The sequence below is a fragment of the Platalea leucorodia genome, assembly GCF_965183815.1.
Source record: "Platalea leucorodia genome assembly, chromosome: 1".
Lineage (NCBI taxonomy): Eukaryota > Metazoa > Chordata > Aves > Pelecaniformes > Threskiornithidae > Platalea > Platalea leucorodia.
Window position 1 is genome coordinate 152862671 of NC_138823.1, and position 14707 is coordinate 152877377.

Below are 14707 nucleotides of genomic sequence, written 5' to 3' on the forward strand. Positions count from 1 at the left end.
TAATTCAAAGGCAGTGATAGCTGGCTAGGTATAAGCATGCAGCGAAACAAACAGTGGACTTCATCCAGATTTTAATCCTGAAGTCTGAGCACTTGCAAAAAGCTCACCAATCTTGGGAAAAAAAATTACTTCAACATTAAAAGACACATTTTTTTGGTTGGTTTGTTTTTGTTTGGGTTTTTTTTGTTTGTTTGTTTTTTAAACAACAGACCCATCACAAAGTACTTTATAAAAAGCAGTACTTGCCTGAACAACCTGCCTAATACACTTCTGCTTTCCAGAGCAGGATTTTAAGCCCGGAGTTCACAGGCTGCTTCTAAGAGGACTGTGAAAGATAATAAAAGATGAGATTTCTCAAAGTAGCCAAGTAGATCTATCTGTTTGCCACTACTGAACGGAGACAGCTCAACTTCTCCGGGCCCTAAAATTCCCCACTTTACACTCTTCAGCTATCTGGTGCCAACAGTGGACGACACTTTCGCCTCTTCACTGAGACAGTGGCACAACCTGAAAAATAACTCCTTGCTGAGTTATTTCTCACCTGATCTAGCAAGCCAAGATGGATTACTCAAGTCAGAAGAGCACTGAAGCAAGCACGAGCAGATGCTGTGAGGTTCCACAGCAATTTATGCCAACTTATCTCTGGACTACCACAGTCCCACACTCCTCTCGCTATGAGCTGCACATTTTCCTATTCCTCCCCTTGGTCTGAAGCGTGTCACTAGTAACGCATGTAGTCACTCAGCTGAAACAGCTGATCTAGCTGAAAACCAATTTTTTGCTACGCTATTTTGCAATCAGATCAGCTACTTCAATGACTTACTGTACAGCCTTATCACTTCCACTGTTGATGCAAGGAGGATGGCAAGAAGGACTGCACAGCTACAGGCAGGAGGGATAGTTAAGACATACATTGGTATAAATTGCCACAGAGCCATGTTCCTACGAAAATAAAACACATTTTTAGTTGAATTCATGGTTCAAGGGCCACTGGAACATTTTACAAAATGTGAAATTCAGGTAAACTTGAAAACCACTTGTCTACTGCAGAGTTTTGAGTTATTGCTAATGAGTGAGCTCTTTTTTTTTTAAACTCTGCAGAGACATAGTATTAAAATTGCTTCCAGCTACAAGCAAATGTTAATCATATTAAATACAGACATTATTCATTTAGAAAGTGAAACTGCATTGTGAATTATGCACCAAAAAGAGCCAGTATCTGTGCAAGCTTTTTTATTACTATCTAAACACTCTCCAAATTGGTTAGCTGGCAGTGATAAAAATGCTGGCAGCAATCTTACACACGATAAGTTACTCTTTAATGCTGAAGTTGAGTTTTTCACTGAAACTGGCGATAGCAGCAACATGGTTATATAATATTTTAGTCCAGCCTTTGGAAAGTTATGTAAACAACATCTGTAGTGGAGGGAGGTAACAAATACACAGAAAAAAATATTGTTTATCACTATTTATCAATTTTATAATGCATTTTAAACAACGTATAGCCAATATGTATAGTATGTTCTTCCGAAAAAGGAAATTTGCTGTTTCCTTTTTTATGCTCAAGTCCACACCCAGGAAAAATTACACTGAAATTCTTGATCACTGATTTCTCACACAGATTTGTATTTGCACAGAAATAACAAAAACAGCACAAAAAAATGATTCCTCATTTTTGAACTGTACAGTAAAAGCAAAGAACATGTTAGCTCCTAAAACGTTACCCTTACAGATGTTTTCGAAATGCACATTCATGCACAACCGAAAGACAGATTTTTAATCTGTTCTGACACAAAACCAACAAATTGACATTTAAAAAATGGTCAAGCCTTGTATTTTAAGCAGAGGGACTACAGTACTCCTTTCAGCATCGGGACAATCTTTAGCTAGCACCAGAAAGTGAGCACATGTACTAAAATCAACCTTGCAAAAACACAAAAGGAACCTCAGAGAAGGCAATTCCATGCCCACCAAAACTAATTTTCTAATATCCGAGAAAATAAAACATCATTCTAATAAGAAAAAAACCCACCCAGAACACACCGGCAGCACATAATCAACCTTGTCTACCCTAGTCAATCCTGTGGATGACGCTAACAAAGATTTCCTTATTTCTCCTTTTTATTATCAGAAGAGGGAGCATTGCACTTGCTGACTGGACAAGCACAAGTCTTCAGCCACTCCACTATCAAAGATGCGGTAATAATATGAGAAGTCATCCTGATGCAAAATTTAATCCCAATTTAATGATAACCAACTAGTAAAATGTGTCATCTTTTGATCCCTGGGAGAATGCTTTTTATTTAACATCAAAAAGATTACGTGCTTTTGTATTTATCCCCACTTCCGAAATAGGCTTTTGTTTTAGCTGTACTCATCTTCACACAAAACCCTTTTACCTAAGATCTGGAAAATGAGACAGCTGAGGGTTTAGGCAGAGCTTGCACGTTGCCCAATTTCATACTTGAGCAACCGACTCTGCAGAGGATGCTGGCCAAGCTACTAGAATGCCAGGTCCTTCAAATGACCTCCTATGGTCCCCAATACACTCCTGACACTCAAGTTACCCCACAACTCACTGGGAAAGCATCCTGCGATGTTCTGCTTTATGGCAGCGCAAGGCCATAGATCACTCCCCGTGCATCCTGCCAGCCTACAAAGACGCAGAGCAGATGAGGACAGATCAAACAGCTTCGTACAGTAGCTAGCTGCACGAGAGGCAGGCACGACTCTCGGTGCCAATGCCCAAGGTGAGCACCGCGTTAAGGCACACTAAACTACGATTCCACCAAAGAAAATCGACAAACCCTAGAATGACAGCTTATCCTCCTTTTTCCTTTGCAAAAGGGAACGGCCCCTGCATCCTTATCTCAATACTTATTTCAGGTTCAAGGTTATGCCAAACCAGACATCCCAGTCTCAGGTTTGTTTTTCAAAACCACAACCTCAGGGACGAAGTACACATTAACATCCAAGATACTACCTTTGACTCACAATATCACCATTTCCTAAGTGAAATACTGACTCTTTCTAAATTAATCTAATACTTTTAAAGAGCCACGAATCAGTCATCTCTGCATGAGGGTAAGTTCAGTGTTTCAGTTCAGCCCAATATATAATTATTGTTTTTCATTCTACCACAAAGGCCAAGAAAAGAAGAAGAAAGCTTTCACTTTTTCCTTTCAGCTTCCACATCAAAAGTGCTTTTACTTGCACAGCTCTACAGGTAAAAAATTTATTTGTTAATAGCCATAACAGAAAATTAACTACATGTGAGTACTTGTATGTAGTATGTATATTGCACAGAAATTTATAGTTTAATACAATAAGAATCCATATAAACAATGGCTCTCCTTCCTGCTTATACAGTAGAATGTACCGAGTGAGAAGTTAAAACTAAGCTAAGTCAAAACTAGGACTAAGTTAAGCATAAATGATCTTGCCCAAAACACGAATCAGAAATAAATGAACTGCAAATGTTATGTTGATCTTTTGGGGGAAGAAAATACTGGCACTAGATATTGTATATGTTATAGTTTATGAGCATTTTAAGAAGAATCTGCACTTAAACATGGTCTTACAAATTAGAACCTTAGAGAAAATGACTATAAACAGAAAACTAATGATTTGTTGGCAGAACATGAGAACTGCATTAATTTATCAAAGATACACAAGACGTTTTTCTGTGGGAAAAAGAAAAGAACGACAAGGATGGTGAGAAAACCCCGGTATCTTCTTAGCTCTTACTAGCAATAACAAAGTTAAGATTCCAGCCTCAATTTTGTTACTCAAAACTTCCCCCTTTAATAAAAACCACAAGAATATTAATGATATTTTGCTGCTGCTGTTGGAAAAGAAAGAAAGCACATGAAACTGCTTTTAAGACAGAAAGCATATTTCATAACCCTTTTTGCAGCTGACTGTAAAGAGAAATTGAGTAAGACATAGACAAAAATATCACTTGAATATATTAAAGAGCCTTTACTTAGTGACACCCCAGAGGACTACAGGTCAGGTAGGAATCCTATTACCTTTCCCAGAAGAAAACATTAATATTATAATCTCATCAGGCTACTTTCCCTACCATGTGCTTGATTATGTGCCAATTTTGTACTAAATTAGTGACTTCACCATCTCTGTGAACATCTTCAATCTGTTAATGGGAGAATACAATAGCCTAGGAAGTCGACTAACCACTCTGATTAGTCTAAGAATAGAAAAGTAAAAGAAAGTGGTTATTACAAAAATACAGTATATTTAATAACAACATTCTGCTAGAGAGAGCACCCTTGGTACTGAAAAAGACAACTGCACTATTTAGTGATGCATAACAAGGTGCCCACTGTCTCATTTTTCATTCACAGAAGTCAGAATTTTCATTTTCTCTGCGTGGCATTCCCAATACAAGCTATACGGCAAGCCTACACATGTCTTAAATTGGGCTAGAAACTCATACAGCCTGTTATGAACACAGCTAAAGCACACAACAATTTCTTACAATGAAGCTGTGTATACTTTTTACCGGTACTTACACTACTAATCCACATGGTGGGAGAGAAGAAAGTTTAGAGAAAGGTCTTGTCATAAATTTATCCTGACTTACAGTTTTAACAGTTTAGGTTACTGGGCCATGCCTATGCAGTACAAATTAGGGAGGAAAAAAAATAAAAGAAAAAAAAAGAAAAAAGTAGAATTTGTCTTCCCATTTGTGGGTAAACACAAAAATTACTTTGTAGGCCACCCAAGAAACTCCATAACCACGACAACTGACAGATACTGGTCAATACTGTGGTCCACCGCGGTTACTGCATGGCAAGTAACATCATCCTTTTCAGAAAGCTGGCAACAGAATACACAACAGAACAGAACAACACAGCGAGGAGGAATTACACAGAAAAAAGGAGATGGTATTGGCCACCATAAAGGACAACATTATTCAGCATTAGAACTAACCAATAAAGTTCAATTTTTTGACAAAAAAGGAGCCTTAAATCAGACTGAGATATTGCCAGCGTCTGTCCAGGAGACCAAGCCGCAGAATTTGTTCCTCTGTTCATGATTCTGTGACACTCCCTCTTGAAAAACAAACATACATCCTCTTCAGAAACAACACCTAACTCTCCCTTACACCAAAACATAATTTTCCTGTGAAGCTTTGAGATGCACATGTTTGTATAAAAAACACCCATGCACACAAACACCAGAACAGAGGCCTGAAAAATCTCGAGTCATCTAACCAGCAATGTTAAAACTGCTAATGAGAACGCTACTACTAGTAAGTGCCTTCAAAGCAAGGCAAGTAGAGCAAGTGGGAACAATTTCTAAAGTCAGCAATATAGAGACAGATGGGAGATGAGAGGTAGGAAAACATGGACTTAACTCCGAGTTTTCTGCTGCTGGGAGACAGGAAATTTTCTACAGGGCACAGAATGTAGCAGATGACTTAAAAATCTAGTCATAGGGGAATAGTACACATACTAGCAAGTACTTTTTAATGACACTTCCAAAATAAATTTAACTACATATTTCCTTAATTACATTTTTAAGAATTATTTAATTTACGTAATTGCTTCATGAGCTCTACCAATAGATCCTGAGAAGCTTAAAAGGAAAAAAAAAAAAAAAAAAGGCACTCCCAACAAGGATTCCCTCTCAGAGGACTGACTGCAGCTCCTAAGAATTAAAAGGATGCCAAGGGGATTGGCCATCCTAAAAAAAAGTTGGAAAAAATAAATCACTTGAAGTTCTAGAAAAGCAAATGAGGGCAGAATAGGCTCTGCTACTGCCAAGCCTGGATTCCCTCTTTTCTGGATCTGTCTAACCAATATCTCTTCCAAGTACCATGTGAGGAGGCACAAGCAATCAATCTTAAAGCTAGCTTGCCACAATTAATACTGATTAGGAAAAACCCTGCCTGTTTTAACTTCAGTTTTGCAACATCTCACTGATTATAAGTCTCTCTCATATGGAAGGGGTACAAAATGTATTTGGAAAGGAGAGAGGAGGAAGAGAAGGTCGGGTATACCAACTGCCAGCAAAGCTCCATCCAGCCCCTACTCTTTCCCCCCAAAACCCACTCCCCACGCCACGCAGCGGGTGCAACTAACAGGGAACAGAAGGTAGCACAGCTCACGCATCCACTCCCTACACGAGCAAAGGACGCGCCAGGCATCACAAGCAGGTCTGCACTGAAGAAGCCCAGGCCCCCTGGCCCGCAGGCAGGGACTCGGCGGGTCTGTCCCCTAGAAGGAAAGGGAGCAGGGATGGAGCCTGTTCCAGAACTACAGCCTTTGATGATGGCTTACAAAAAGGGTGCCATTAAGAGGAGGTACTTCAACAGCCTGTTTAACAGCAGTCCTGTTGCCATCGCAGTCAGAACCGTTTCTGAAGGCCACGTTACCAAGAGCCATGGACGGCCAGGAAGCCTGTAGCAGGCTGATCAGAGGGCTGGGAGAACCACGAGCTAAGCGTGCATCACATCACTCGACTACATCAAGACTGGGTGGAAAGGTAGGCATGATAACTATTTACAAACAACTGAAGAGCATCCCTATCAGTGGCAGCAAGGGAATTCTGTTCAGGGCAACGGATAACATAGCACATGTCCGCCCCGTGTTTGCATCACTCTCCCCAACCTTGCCTTTCTGCTACCCGAGTTATCTACTTCCTGAGCCGCCTGCGATAGCAAACAAGCTCTTTTCAAAAATGCACCATAGCAGAGCTACCCTAGGAGAGGTATACGGAGGATGGTTAAGAGCAGAGGAATGAAATCATGAATCAGGAAGAAAGAACAGCAGGAAAAGTTTCCGGACAGTTTGTTTTCAGCTGTGGGAATCACTTCCCAAAGGAAGTGGTAGAAGATTAACCACTTGAGGCACTCAAAACTCAAGACAAAACACTAAAATTCTGCACTCGCATCAGAAATTCATGCATATTCTAGAGAAACTCGCATCCCTCCGAATCAGTCCTTCACAAGGGTGGGCATAACTAGGAACATGATGCAGATCGGATGACCGAATGTACAGAGCAGAATGAGCTCCCTGGCTGCACACACCAAGAACACCAGATTTTTAACTGCTGACATTTCATTTTGAAATAAGTCTGGTTCATTTATCATGTGGCTGGCAAACAGATACAGCACTTACCAGCTCCAGCTCTGATTAAGGTAAGATTTCATTCTGCATGCCTGTCAGGTTTGCACCTTTCAGCTGAAACATCTTTGAAAAGGACAAAAGTTGAAGGTGTTCACATCCTAGACTTGCCTTGGCTTGCCTGCCTATTGCCAATGGCTCACTGTTTTTGCAACCCTTATAAACACAGCCCTAGGCGGGCTTGCAAAATGCTACTTAATCTTTTGCCAGAGGGAAGTAATATTTTTTGTGACAGGAGAATGAATCATCAGTTTCATCACTGGGATGGATGTGGACAATGAATGTCTTCACTACTTTTAATTTAGTCTAATTTACATCTTTCTAGTAGTACAATACTTCTTTAAAAAAAAAAAAAAAAGAAAAAAAGCTGCTACCAAGTCACCTCATTTCATAATAGAAAACTGTTTTTTGTCACCCTACCACCATCACCTACCGAATGATTAATGTGCCAGGAGTACAGATTACCTCGATCTGTTTTCACATACATAAAGTCCTGCTCCATTTCAATGCTTAAGCACACACATGCAGCATTAGCCATGAGCGGTTCCACGAATCTGAATGGAGACGATCCTTACTCCTAAAGGTTTGTGTGTCTGGGCGTGAACAGGACTGCAGCACCAATGGCAAATCTATCAGAAAAATCAACGTTTTCACCCAACAGGTATGTGCACATGTTGGCATGAATGGACTGTCGCATTATACTGACAAATGCAGAAGGAACCAAGAACACTGTTCAACATTTTTTCATAAAGAAAAATAGTCACGAAGACTACCTAATGAGTCTAACAGGCAGTCAGACACTTATTCCATAAGATAGAGACATCTGACATAGGCTACACAGTGAGTCAGAAAGAATTTCCCATCACTTCATGTTTCCTTCCAAGCATCGGTATAGGAAGGTAGTAACACGAGACAAAACACCGCGCTCCTATTGCTGCAAGTTATTTCGGAAATCTCCACGTGAAACAGATCACACACAGAGGCCTCACATTCCCACTTCCACCCCGACACAAGCTTATAGCAAGCTATAAAGGCTCAGAGCCAGCTTAGAGCAAAAAAACGGCACAAACTGGAACGCATCGAGCAGTCAAAACGCTGCCGTGCTACGATCGTGCCGTCATTCAAACACCGCACGGACCCCGCTCTTCACGGTTACTTTTAGCAGACGCGTGCAGGACAAAAATCTAGATATATTCGCGTTCCTACGCTGCCTCGCTCCTTACGGTCTCACTCCTGTAACTCGCTGCCCCCCAGCGCCTGCTGCCCGCGGAAGGCAAGCCTTCCCCCTCCCGCTCTGCCGCCGCCCGAAACTTCCCCCAGCCCCGCGCTGCCCCTTCCCCGGGCACCGCCGGGCGGGAGGCCGCGGACGGCACCGGGCAGCTCTGAGCGGGGCACGGGTGCAGGCTCCCGCCTTCCTGGAGAGGGAAGGGTCGGGGCGGCCCGGCGGCGGGCGCTGCCGGGCAGGGCCGGGCCCCGGGCGGACAAAGGCCTGGCGGGCCCCCACCGGCACGGGAGGCCCGAGGCCGCCGTCCCGCCGCCACAGGAAGCCGCAGGCTGGGCCCGCCGCCTTCCCGCCCGCCCGCCCGCCGCGGCGGCCCGGCATGAGCACACCGCACCGGCGCCGGGGCGGGCGCGACGGGAGGAGAGGCGCCCCCCGCTCCGCCCGGCCCGGGCGCTGAGGGACCCGCGCCCCGGGGCGGCGGCGGCTCCCGGGTGCTGCCGGCGGCCCCCCGCGCGGGCGGGCGGCGGGAGGCCGCGCTCGCTGCCCGCTGCCCCGCACCACCCGCCGGAGCCCGCCCGGGTACCGGCGGACGCGCCCCCGACGAGGCGCCCCGGGCCGGGCGGGCACCGCTCAGCCCGCTCCCGGCCGGCTCCATCCCCCGCCCCGTCCTCCCGCTACCTCGGCCATGGCCGCGGCGCGGCTGGCTCCTGGCAGGGGGCGCGCTCCGGCCCGCCTGACTGACTGACGGACGGACGGACTGACTGACGCTCCCACTCTGTCCCGGGAGCGGGCTGGGCTGGGCTGGGCACGGCGCGGCGCGGCGGGACGCCCGGCCTCACTGTCGGCTCCCCGTCCGCCCGGCTGCCCGCCGCCGCCTCCGAGCTGCTGCGGGGGAGGGGAGGGAAGGTCCGTGCTCGGCCGCGCTTTCCCCGCCCCGGAAACACATTCCTCCCCGCTGCCGTCAAGCCCCGGCGGGGGAGGGAAGGAGGGAAGGGCTCTCCCTGCCCGCGGCGGGGGCTCGTCCCCTGCCCGTCCCCCGCCGCCCGTCGCGGCGACCGCCAGCGCCTTATTTGGTGGGGTTTCGTTAGCGCCCCGGCTGCCCGTGCCCCCGCTCCGCAGCGCCCGTGCGCCCGCGGGTCGGGCGGCGGGGCCGGGGCTGCCCCGCGGCTGGCGGCGCTTCCCTGGGCGCTGCGGGTGGAAGGGCGGCTCGACCCCAGCGCTTCTCTCTCCGGGCCGCTCCCCTCGCCGCCTGCTCCCTCCCGGCTCGCCCCGGCGCTGCCCGCGGCGGCGGGACCGGCGTGGGGGCAGAGGGGTGGCTGGGGGAAGCGGGGCCGCCCGTCCCCCTTGCTCGCAACTGTTTGCAAAAGCGGTGGAAGGCACTAAGGGGTCGGTGAGCTTGGCGTGACGCTGGTGACGCTGTCCGAGCCCAAAAGCGGAGCTCCCCAAGTCCCTTGGCCGGAGCCTGCTGCTGTTCGGCGCGTGCCCTTAGCGTTTTTAAGTGCTCCTTAGAGTAGGTTCTCGGAGGGTCTTGGAAATGGAAATGGTAGACTGCTGCTCCGAGCAGCTTCATCAAAAGCAAGCACTGGACAAATGAAGTGGAAGAGAAAAAACTTTGACAATCAGAGATAAGGAAGCCACAGACCATATGTTCCAATAGGTAAATTAGTATATAATATTGATACTGCCAGGAACAGGGAAAGAAGCTGCCAAACCCCCAAAGTTTTAAAATGGTAGAAATGTATGCCATGCAAAATAAAAGCAAATGTTGGAAGCATAGTGATCTGCCAAAAATCTAAAAAATTTAAGTGCAGGGAGAGAAAAATTACTTTTAGCCAAGGTATTATTCTCTGCTTCCTTATTGCGGGGAAAAAAGGACGTTTTGCCAGAATATGCAAATGGTCAGCAGAAGTCCACTATGGTGTACCGCAAAGAAGCCGTGGCAAAAATGTGCCTCAGATTGCTGGGTCTATGAGGAGTAAATAAAACTGCTTAATAAACTGGTGCTTCGAGTACTACCCAACGCTCAGCTCAGACGTTTGTGTGTCAAGTTGCCAGTGGCTGGCTGTGCCGTGCGATAGGAAATTGGCAGGAAAAAATCTCCCAAACGGCTGAAAAAATCACTAAATTATTTGGCTGGTTTCTGGACTCCTTTGGAGAGTACAGATGCGTATGAATGCCATTTGTTATTTTCCAACACTTCTGAAGTACTAAAGATGTCAGAAAAAAGTGCTGGAGGTGCCTGAGCCAGCAGACACAATTGTGGATGATGTCAAAATGTTTAATGTAGTGTTTCCGTATTGCAGTATACATGATGTGGGAGAGTGAGTGAACATTTTTGCATGGAAGGGCTCAAGAAAAGAAAGGTCTTCTTGGCTTGAGTGGGCAGCTAGGAAGTGTGTGGGTCACTGGTAGGCTTGGGTACCATTTCTGGGAATCCACATCCCTGCATCTTACAGAAAATGGGTGAGAAAATGTGACACTGGAGACAGGAGCATGAATGATGTATATACACTTAGTATGTATACTGATTTGCTTGATATTGCTGGATTTGCTGTTGTGTTCGCTGTTGTTTCTGTGATTTTGAGAGACTGTTGTTCTTTGTTATAGGATTTGGATATAAGTTTTCAACTCTTCCTTCTCCAAGTACTTGCATGTGTCAAACCCATGTAGTAACTGCAAAATATCAGAATTGTGATACTTCAGTTAGTTTAACTTAGTTCTATTTAATTGGCTTAATTACATTAAATTAACACACCATTTTTCCTGATTTTTTATGTGTATTTAATACTCGGGTTATATTTAGAAGACAACAAGGACTGTCATTTAGTAATGAGGCCTTTTGTTTTATGTGTAACATACGTTCATTTTCTGTGGACAATGTAAGAAGTAAATTTCTGTGCTGTAGAATAGAGTCACAGGACAGCTGGCAAAATAATGTCTGCTGATATTATCAGGAATAGTAAAATACTTTGTTTTGTGATTATTTGCATATCAGATTATTGAAAAATTCACACAAGTAATCAGAAAATTAAATATTTTATTATTGTAGTTATTGCTTTCAAAGTATTTACAGTATATTTGCCAAATATTATTACTTAGTAGGTACAGCTCATTTAATTACATGGTGCTATCTTTTATACCTACTAGAGTTTTGCTTTAAAAGGCCATTGAAGAATATATTTTCTTTCTGTCTAGCTATCTTTTAATCTAAGCCATTGGCAAAAGAGGGCCCCGGTATAGCAAAAGAGACGTGGTTGGTGGAGCATGAGAGATGTAGGTCACAGTCTGAGAATCTTTGTCCTATCATCAGTGACTCATTTTATATATATAATGTAAATATATGTTATCAGCATGACCGGGTTGTGTTGCGGAGGAATCAGTCTGTAGCTGCAGCTTGCCTTGCAGATACAGGTTTTATTATAACTTTTACAGAAACACCTCAGAACCCCAAAGCAGTGTCCAGTGTTGCATGTGTAAAGAGGCCAACCGTGTAAACGGGGGTGCTCAGCTGCAGCTCGAGGGCTGGGGGTGAGCGTCCCCGCACCAGGCAGCCGCACTGCGCTCCCTCTCAATGCCTGGCTGGTAGCCTCAGGGGTGAGCGGTCATTTGTGTGCCTCGGGGACCGCTGCCTCCTGGGAAGCAGGAGCTGGTTGGTAGGAGAAGCTGCAGCAGCTCCTACCCAATTATCAGGGTATTTCCTTGGCTGCAGTTTCCCAGTGGCCGCATGTTGCTGCCAAGCCACTGAGCTCTGAGTAACTAAAGGCCACACAGCTAGGGGGCTGTCACCCTGTTCCCCACCATCCCCTACTCCACTCCTGAAGCTTGCAAAGGGTTTAAAGAGAGATACTTCGCAACTGGGGCCACATTGAGGAGTGCCATGGTTTGCACATTAGCTCCTGAACGCTTCCCATCAGAGCACCCCACTGGGCAGTTTCATAATTTCACCACCCACTAACACAGGTCTTTTCCCCTTTATTTCTTCATACTGTACTAGATATTTCACCCACGTCTGCCTCAGGGAGTGTTAATTTATCTGTACTGTTTCTCTTTCCCAACACACTTTGTTACTGAGAGCAAAGTACTTTCTTTCTCTTTCTGCCCCTCTTCTTCCCCTCCCCCTTCAAAATGCTCCTACCCGACCTAAGAAAATTTTTCTTTCCAAACTAAAGAAAACCAAATCATAAACTCGAGGTGAAAAATCATAGTCCAAATACAAAAGACAGATAAAGGCTGGGAGAGAAAACAGAAAGCCAAAGTCATTTTCCCAAGGTTGGCAATGGAGCCAGAAAGGCAGGTCTCCTGGGACCGCACCAGGCTGCGGCCACCTGGGCTGCGCCGGCTGCGGGAGCACCGGGTTTTCCTGGCCGGGCCTTGGAGCAGGGCAGCGGCAGCTGCTGCTGCTGTTTTATTCCAGCAGCATCTGTGCAGTCGCCGAGGCGCACAGCGAGCGCTGAGGCCTTGCTGGCAGCTTGTCAGCTCTGGGCTATGCCTTCCAGCGTAGAGGATGAAGGAGATGTTAGACATGGACACAAGATTAATACAGAAAGTATTATTAGAAGACAGTGTCACTCCGTACAGCAAGTGATGGTGCTAAACGGTTGTGGTAGTTGCTTTTGATAACAGCCTCTATTTGTCTCCTCACGAACGATGAGGAATGCTTCTCTGGAGGCAGGCAGTGAGCAAACCTGGCAGCTTGTCAGCCACGTACAATGTGCCCATTCTACAGAGTGGTAGGTTTACATTGGTGTGAGGTTCTCCTGCCCCACACAAGGGCTGGAGTGAAGTAAGTCACAGATATGTACAGCTGGAAGATTGTGGTAGATTGTAGTCTGTGGGCAAAGGTTTGCTCTCCAAGATTGTCTACCTGCAAGACACTAAATGACCTGCTGGACTTGCCTCCTGTTCATGGAAACAACGTTCGGCACTTAGCTGCAATCAGCCTGATACATTAACACCAGGTTTATGATCAACGCTTAGATCTCTACTTTGTTCAATCAACAGTCCTGTGTCTAGCATGAGCCTAAAAGGTCAGAGTCCAACAAGCCCTTCCTTCAGCTCTCCAGTGTTTAAAAAGCAACTTGTCCCCTTTTGGCTGTCAGGCACGGAGAAAGGAGAGGTCAGCCAGAGCGCGTGGCCCTTCTGGTGGGACTGGCCCATGCCATCCATTGCACGGGCCTGGCACAGGCTGTTAGGGTGGAGGGGCTGAAGGGCAGCTTTCGTTACAGCTGCACTGTGCCTTGTGGTCCTTCTGTCTTCCTCTGACTCTTTCTGCATTTACTTCACCTGCAAAGCTGCTCTCTCCTCTTTTTGTGCATGTTTGGATAAGCTAAGCTGTTGCTGTTACAGTCCCATGTTTTCCCTGCTGCCATTAGCATACACATTCCTTCTTGTTTGTCACATGGATGTATTTCTTCCAAAGCTGTTTTGTGGGACTCCTGTGTCATTGTGAAGATCATTTGTCTTATGCAGAAATTCTGTAAGATATTTTGACTCTCAGTAAGTAAGGTAGGAATCCTTTTTCGTCCTTAGGCGTGAAGCACAGGTTCCTCCTGTGTTCCAAAGTAAGGAAGTGAGCGGCAGTTAACTGAGGAGAATAAAGTCCTTGAGATTTATGTTCAAAGGAAACACTTATGATCATGATAACACACGGCAGAGAACTTCTGCACCAGCTCCTTATGTTGCTTGAACAAAAGCATGTTTTCTAGAGAACTCGATTTAAAAACTTCAGGCTTGAAGATATTTTAGTGTTTAATTACCCAAGAAAAAGATGCCTATGGGAGATTAGAAATATCCCCAAAGGATGATAATAACTTTCTGACATTCAGCAGTTAGTTAATTCTTACCATGTGCTACTTTTATGCTGTGAGGCTCTGAGATCACGTGCCCACGTATTCCATTCCCTCCTCCTCAGGGGATTCCCACTGCTGAGATAAGCAGCTCATGCTCATTTGGGGAAAAAATGAATTCCACTGCCCCCAAAGAAGTGTGCAAGGAGGGTTGTGAGAGCTTTCCTTTGCAGAATTCTTCTGCCTCAATTTTGCTGTGAGGGATGTGCTGCAACATTTTAAGATCAATACAGTAGTTATTACTGCATTAAATTACTGAAATTTAGACTTTTGTAGGGGAGAGGAGGGATAGGAATGAGAGAGGAGGATTTTGGTATCATCTGCTGCAGAAAAAGTAGGAGAGGGGAACAACCTACTAGCAGTGAGAATCTGCGTTGTGAGAGCAGGAGTAAGGATGGATTTTATGTTCATTGGTATACAGGGGAAAGAGGAGCTATGTGGAAAACAGCAAATTTTAAGCAAGACTAGAAGGCAAGAAACAGGACAAA

The 14707-nt window shown here is 45.5% G+C and overlaps 1 protein-coding gene across 1 annotated transcript in view; it reads right to left on the minus strand.

The window, feature by feature from the left end:
- Nucleotides 1-9249, minus strand: part of ITGB1 (integrin subunit beta 1) — a 45971-nt gene extending 36722 nt beyond the window's left edge. The window contains exon 1 of the mRNA XM_082321327.1: nucleotides 9052-9249. Within this exon, the coding sequence (XP_082177453.1) occupies nucleotides 9052-9060 (9 nt within the window). The 5' untranslated portion in view covers nucleotides 9061-9249. The remainder of the gene's footprint in view (nucleotides 1-9051) is intronic.
- Between the last annotated feature and the right edge of the window lie 5458 nt (nucleotides 9250-14707).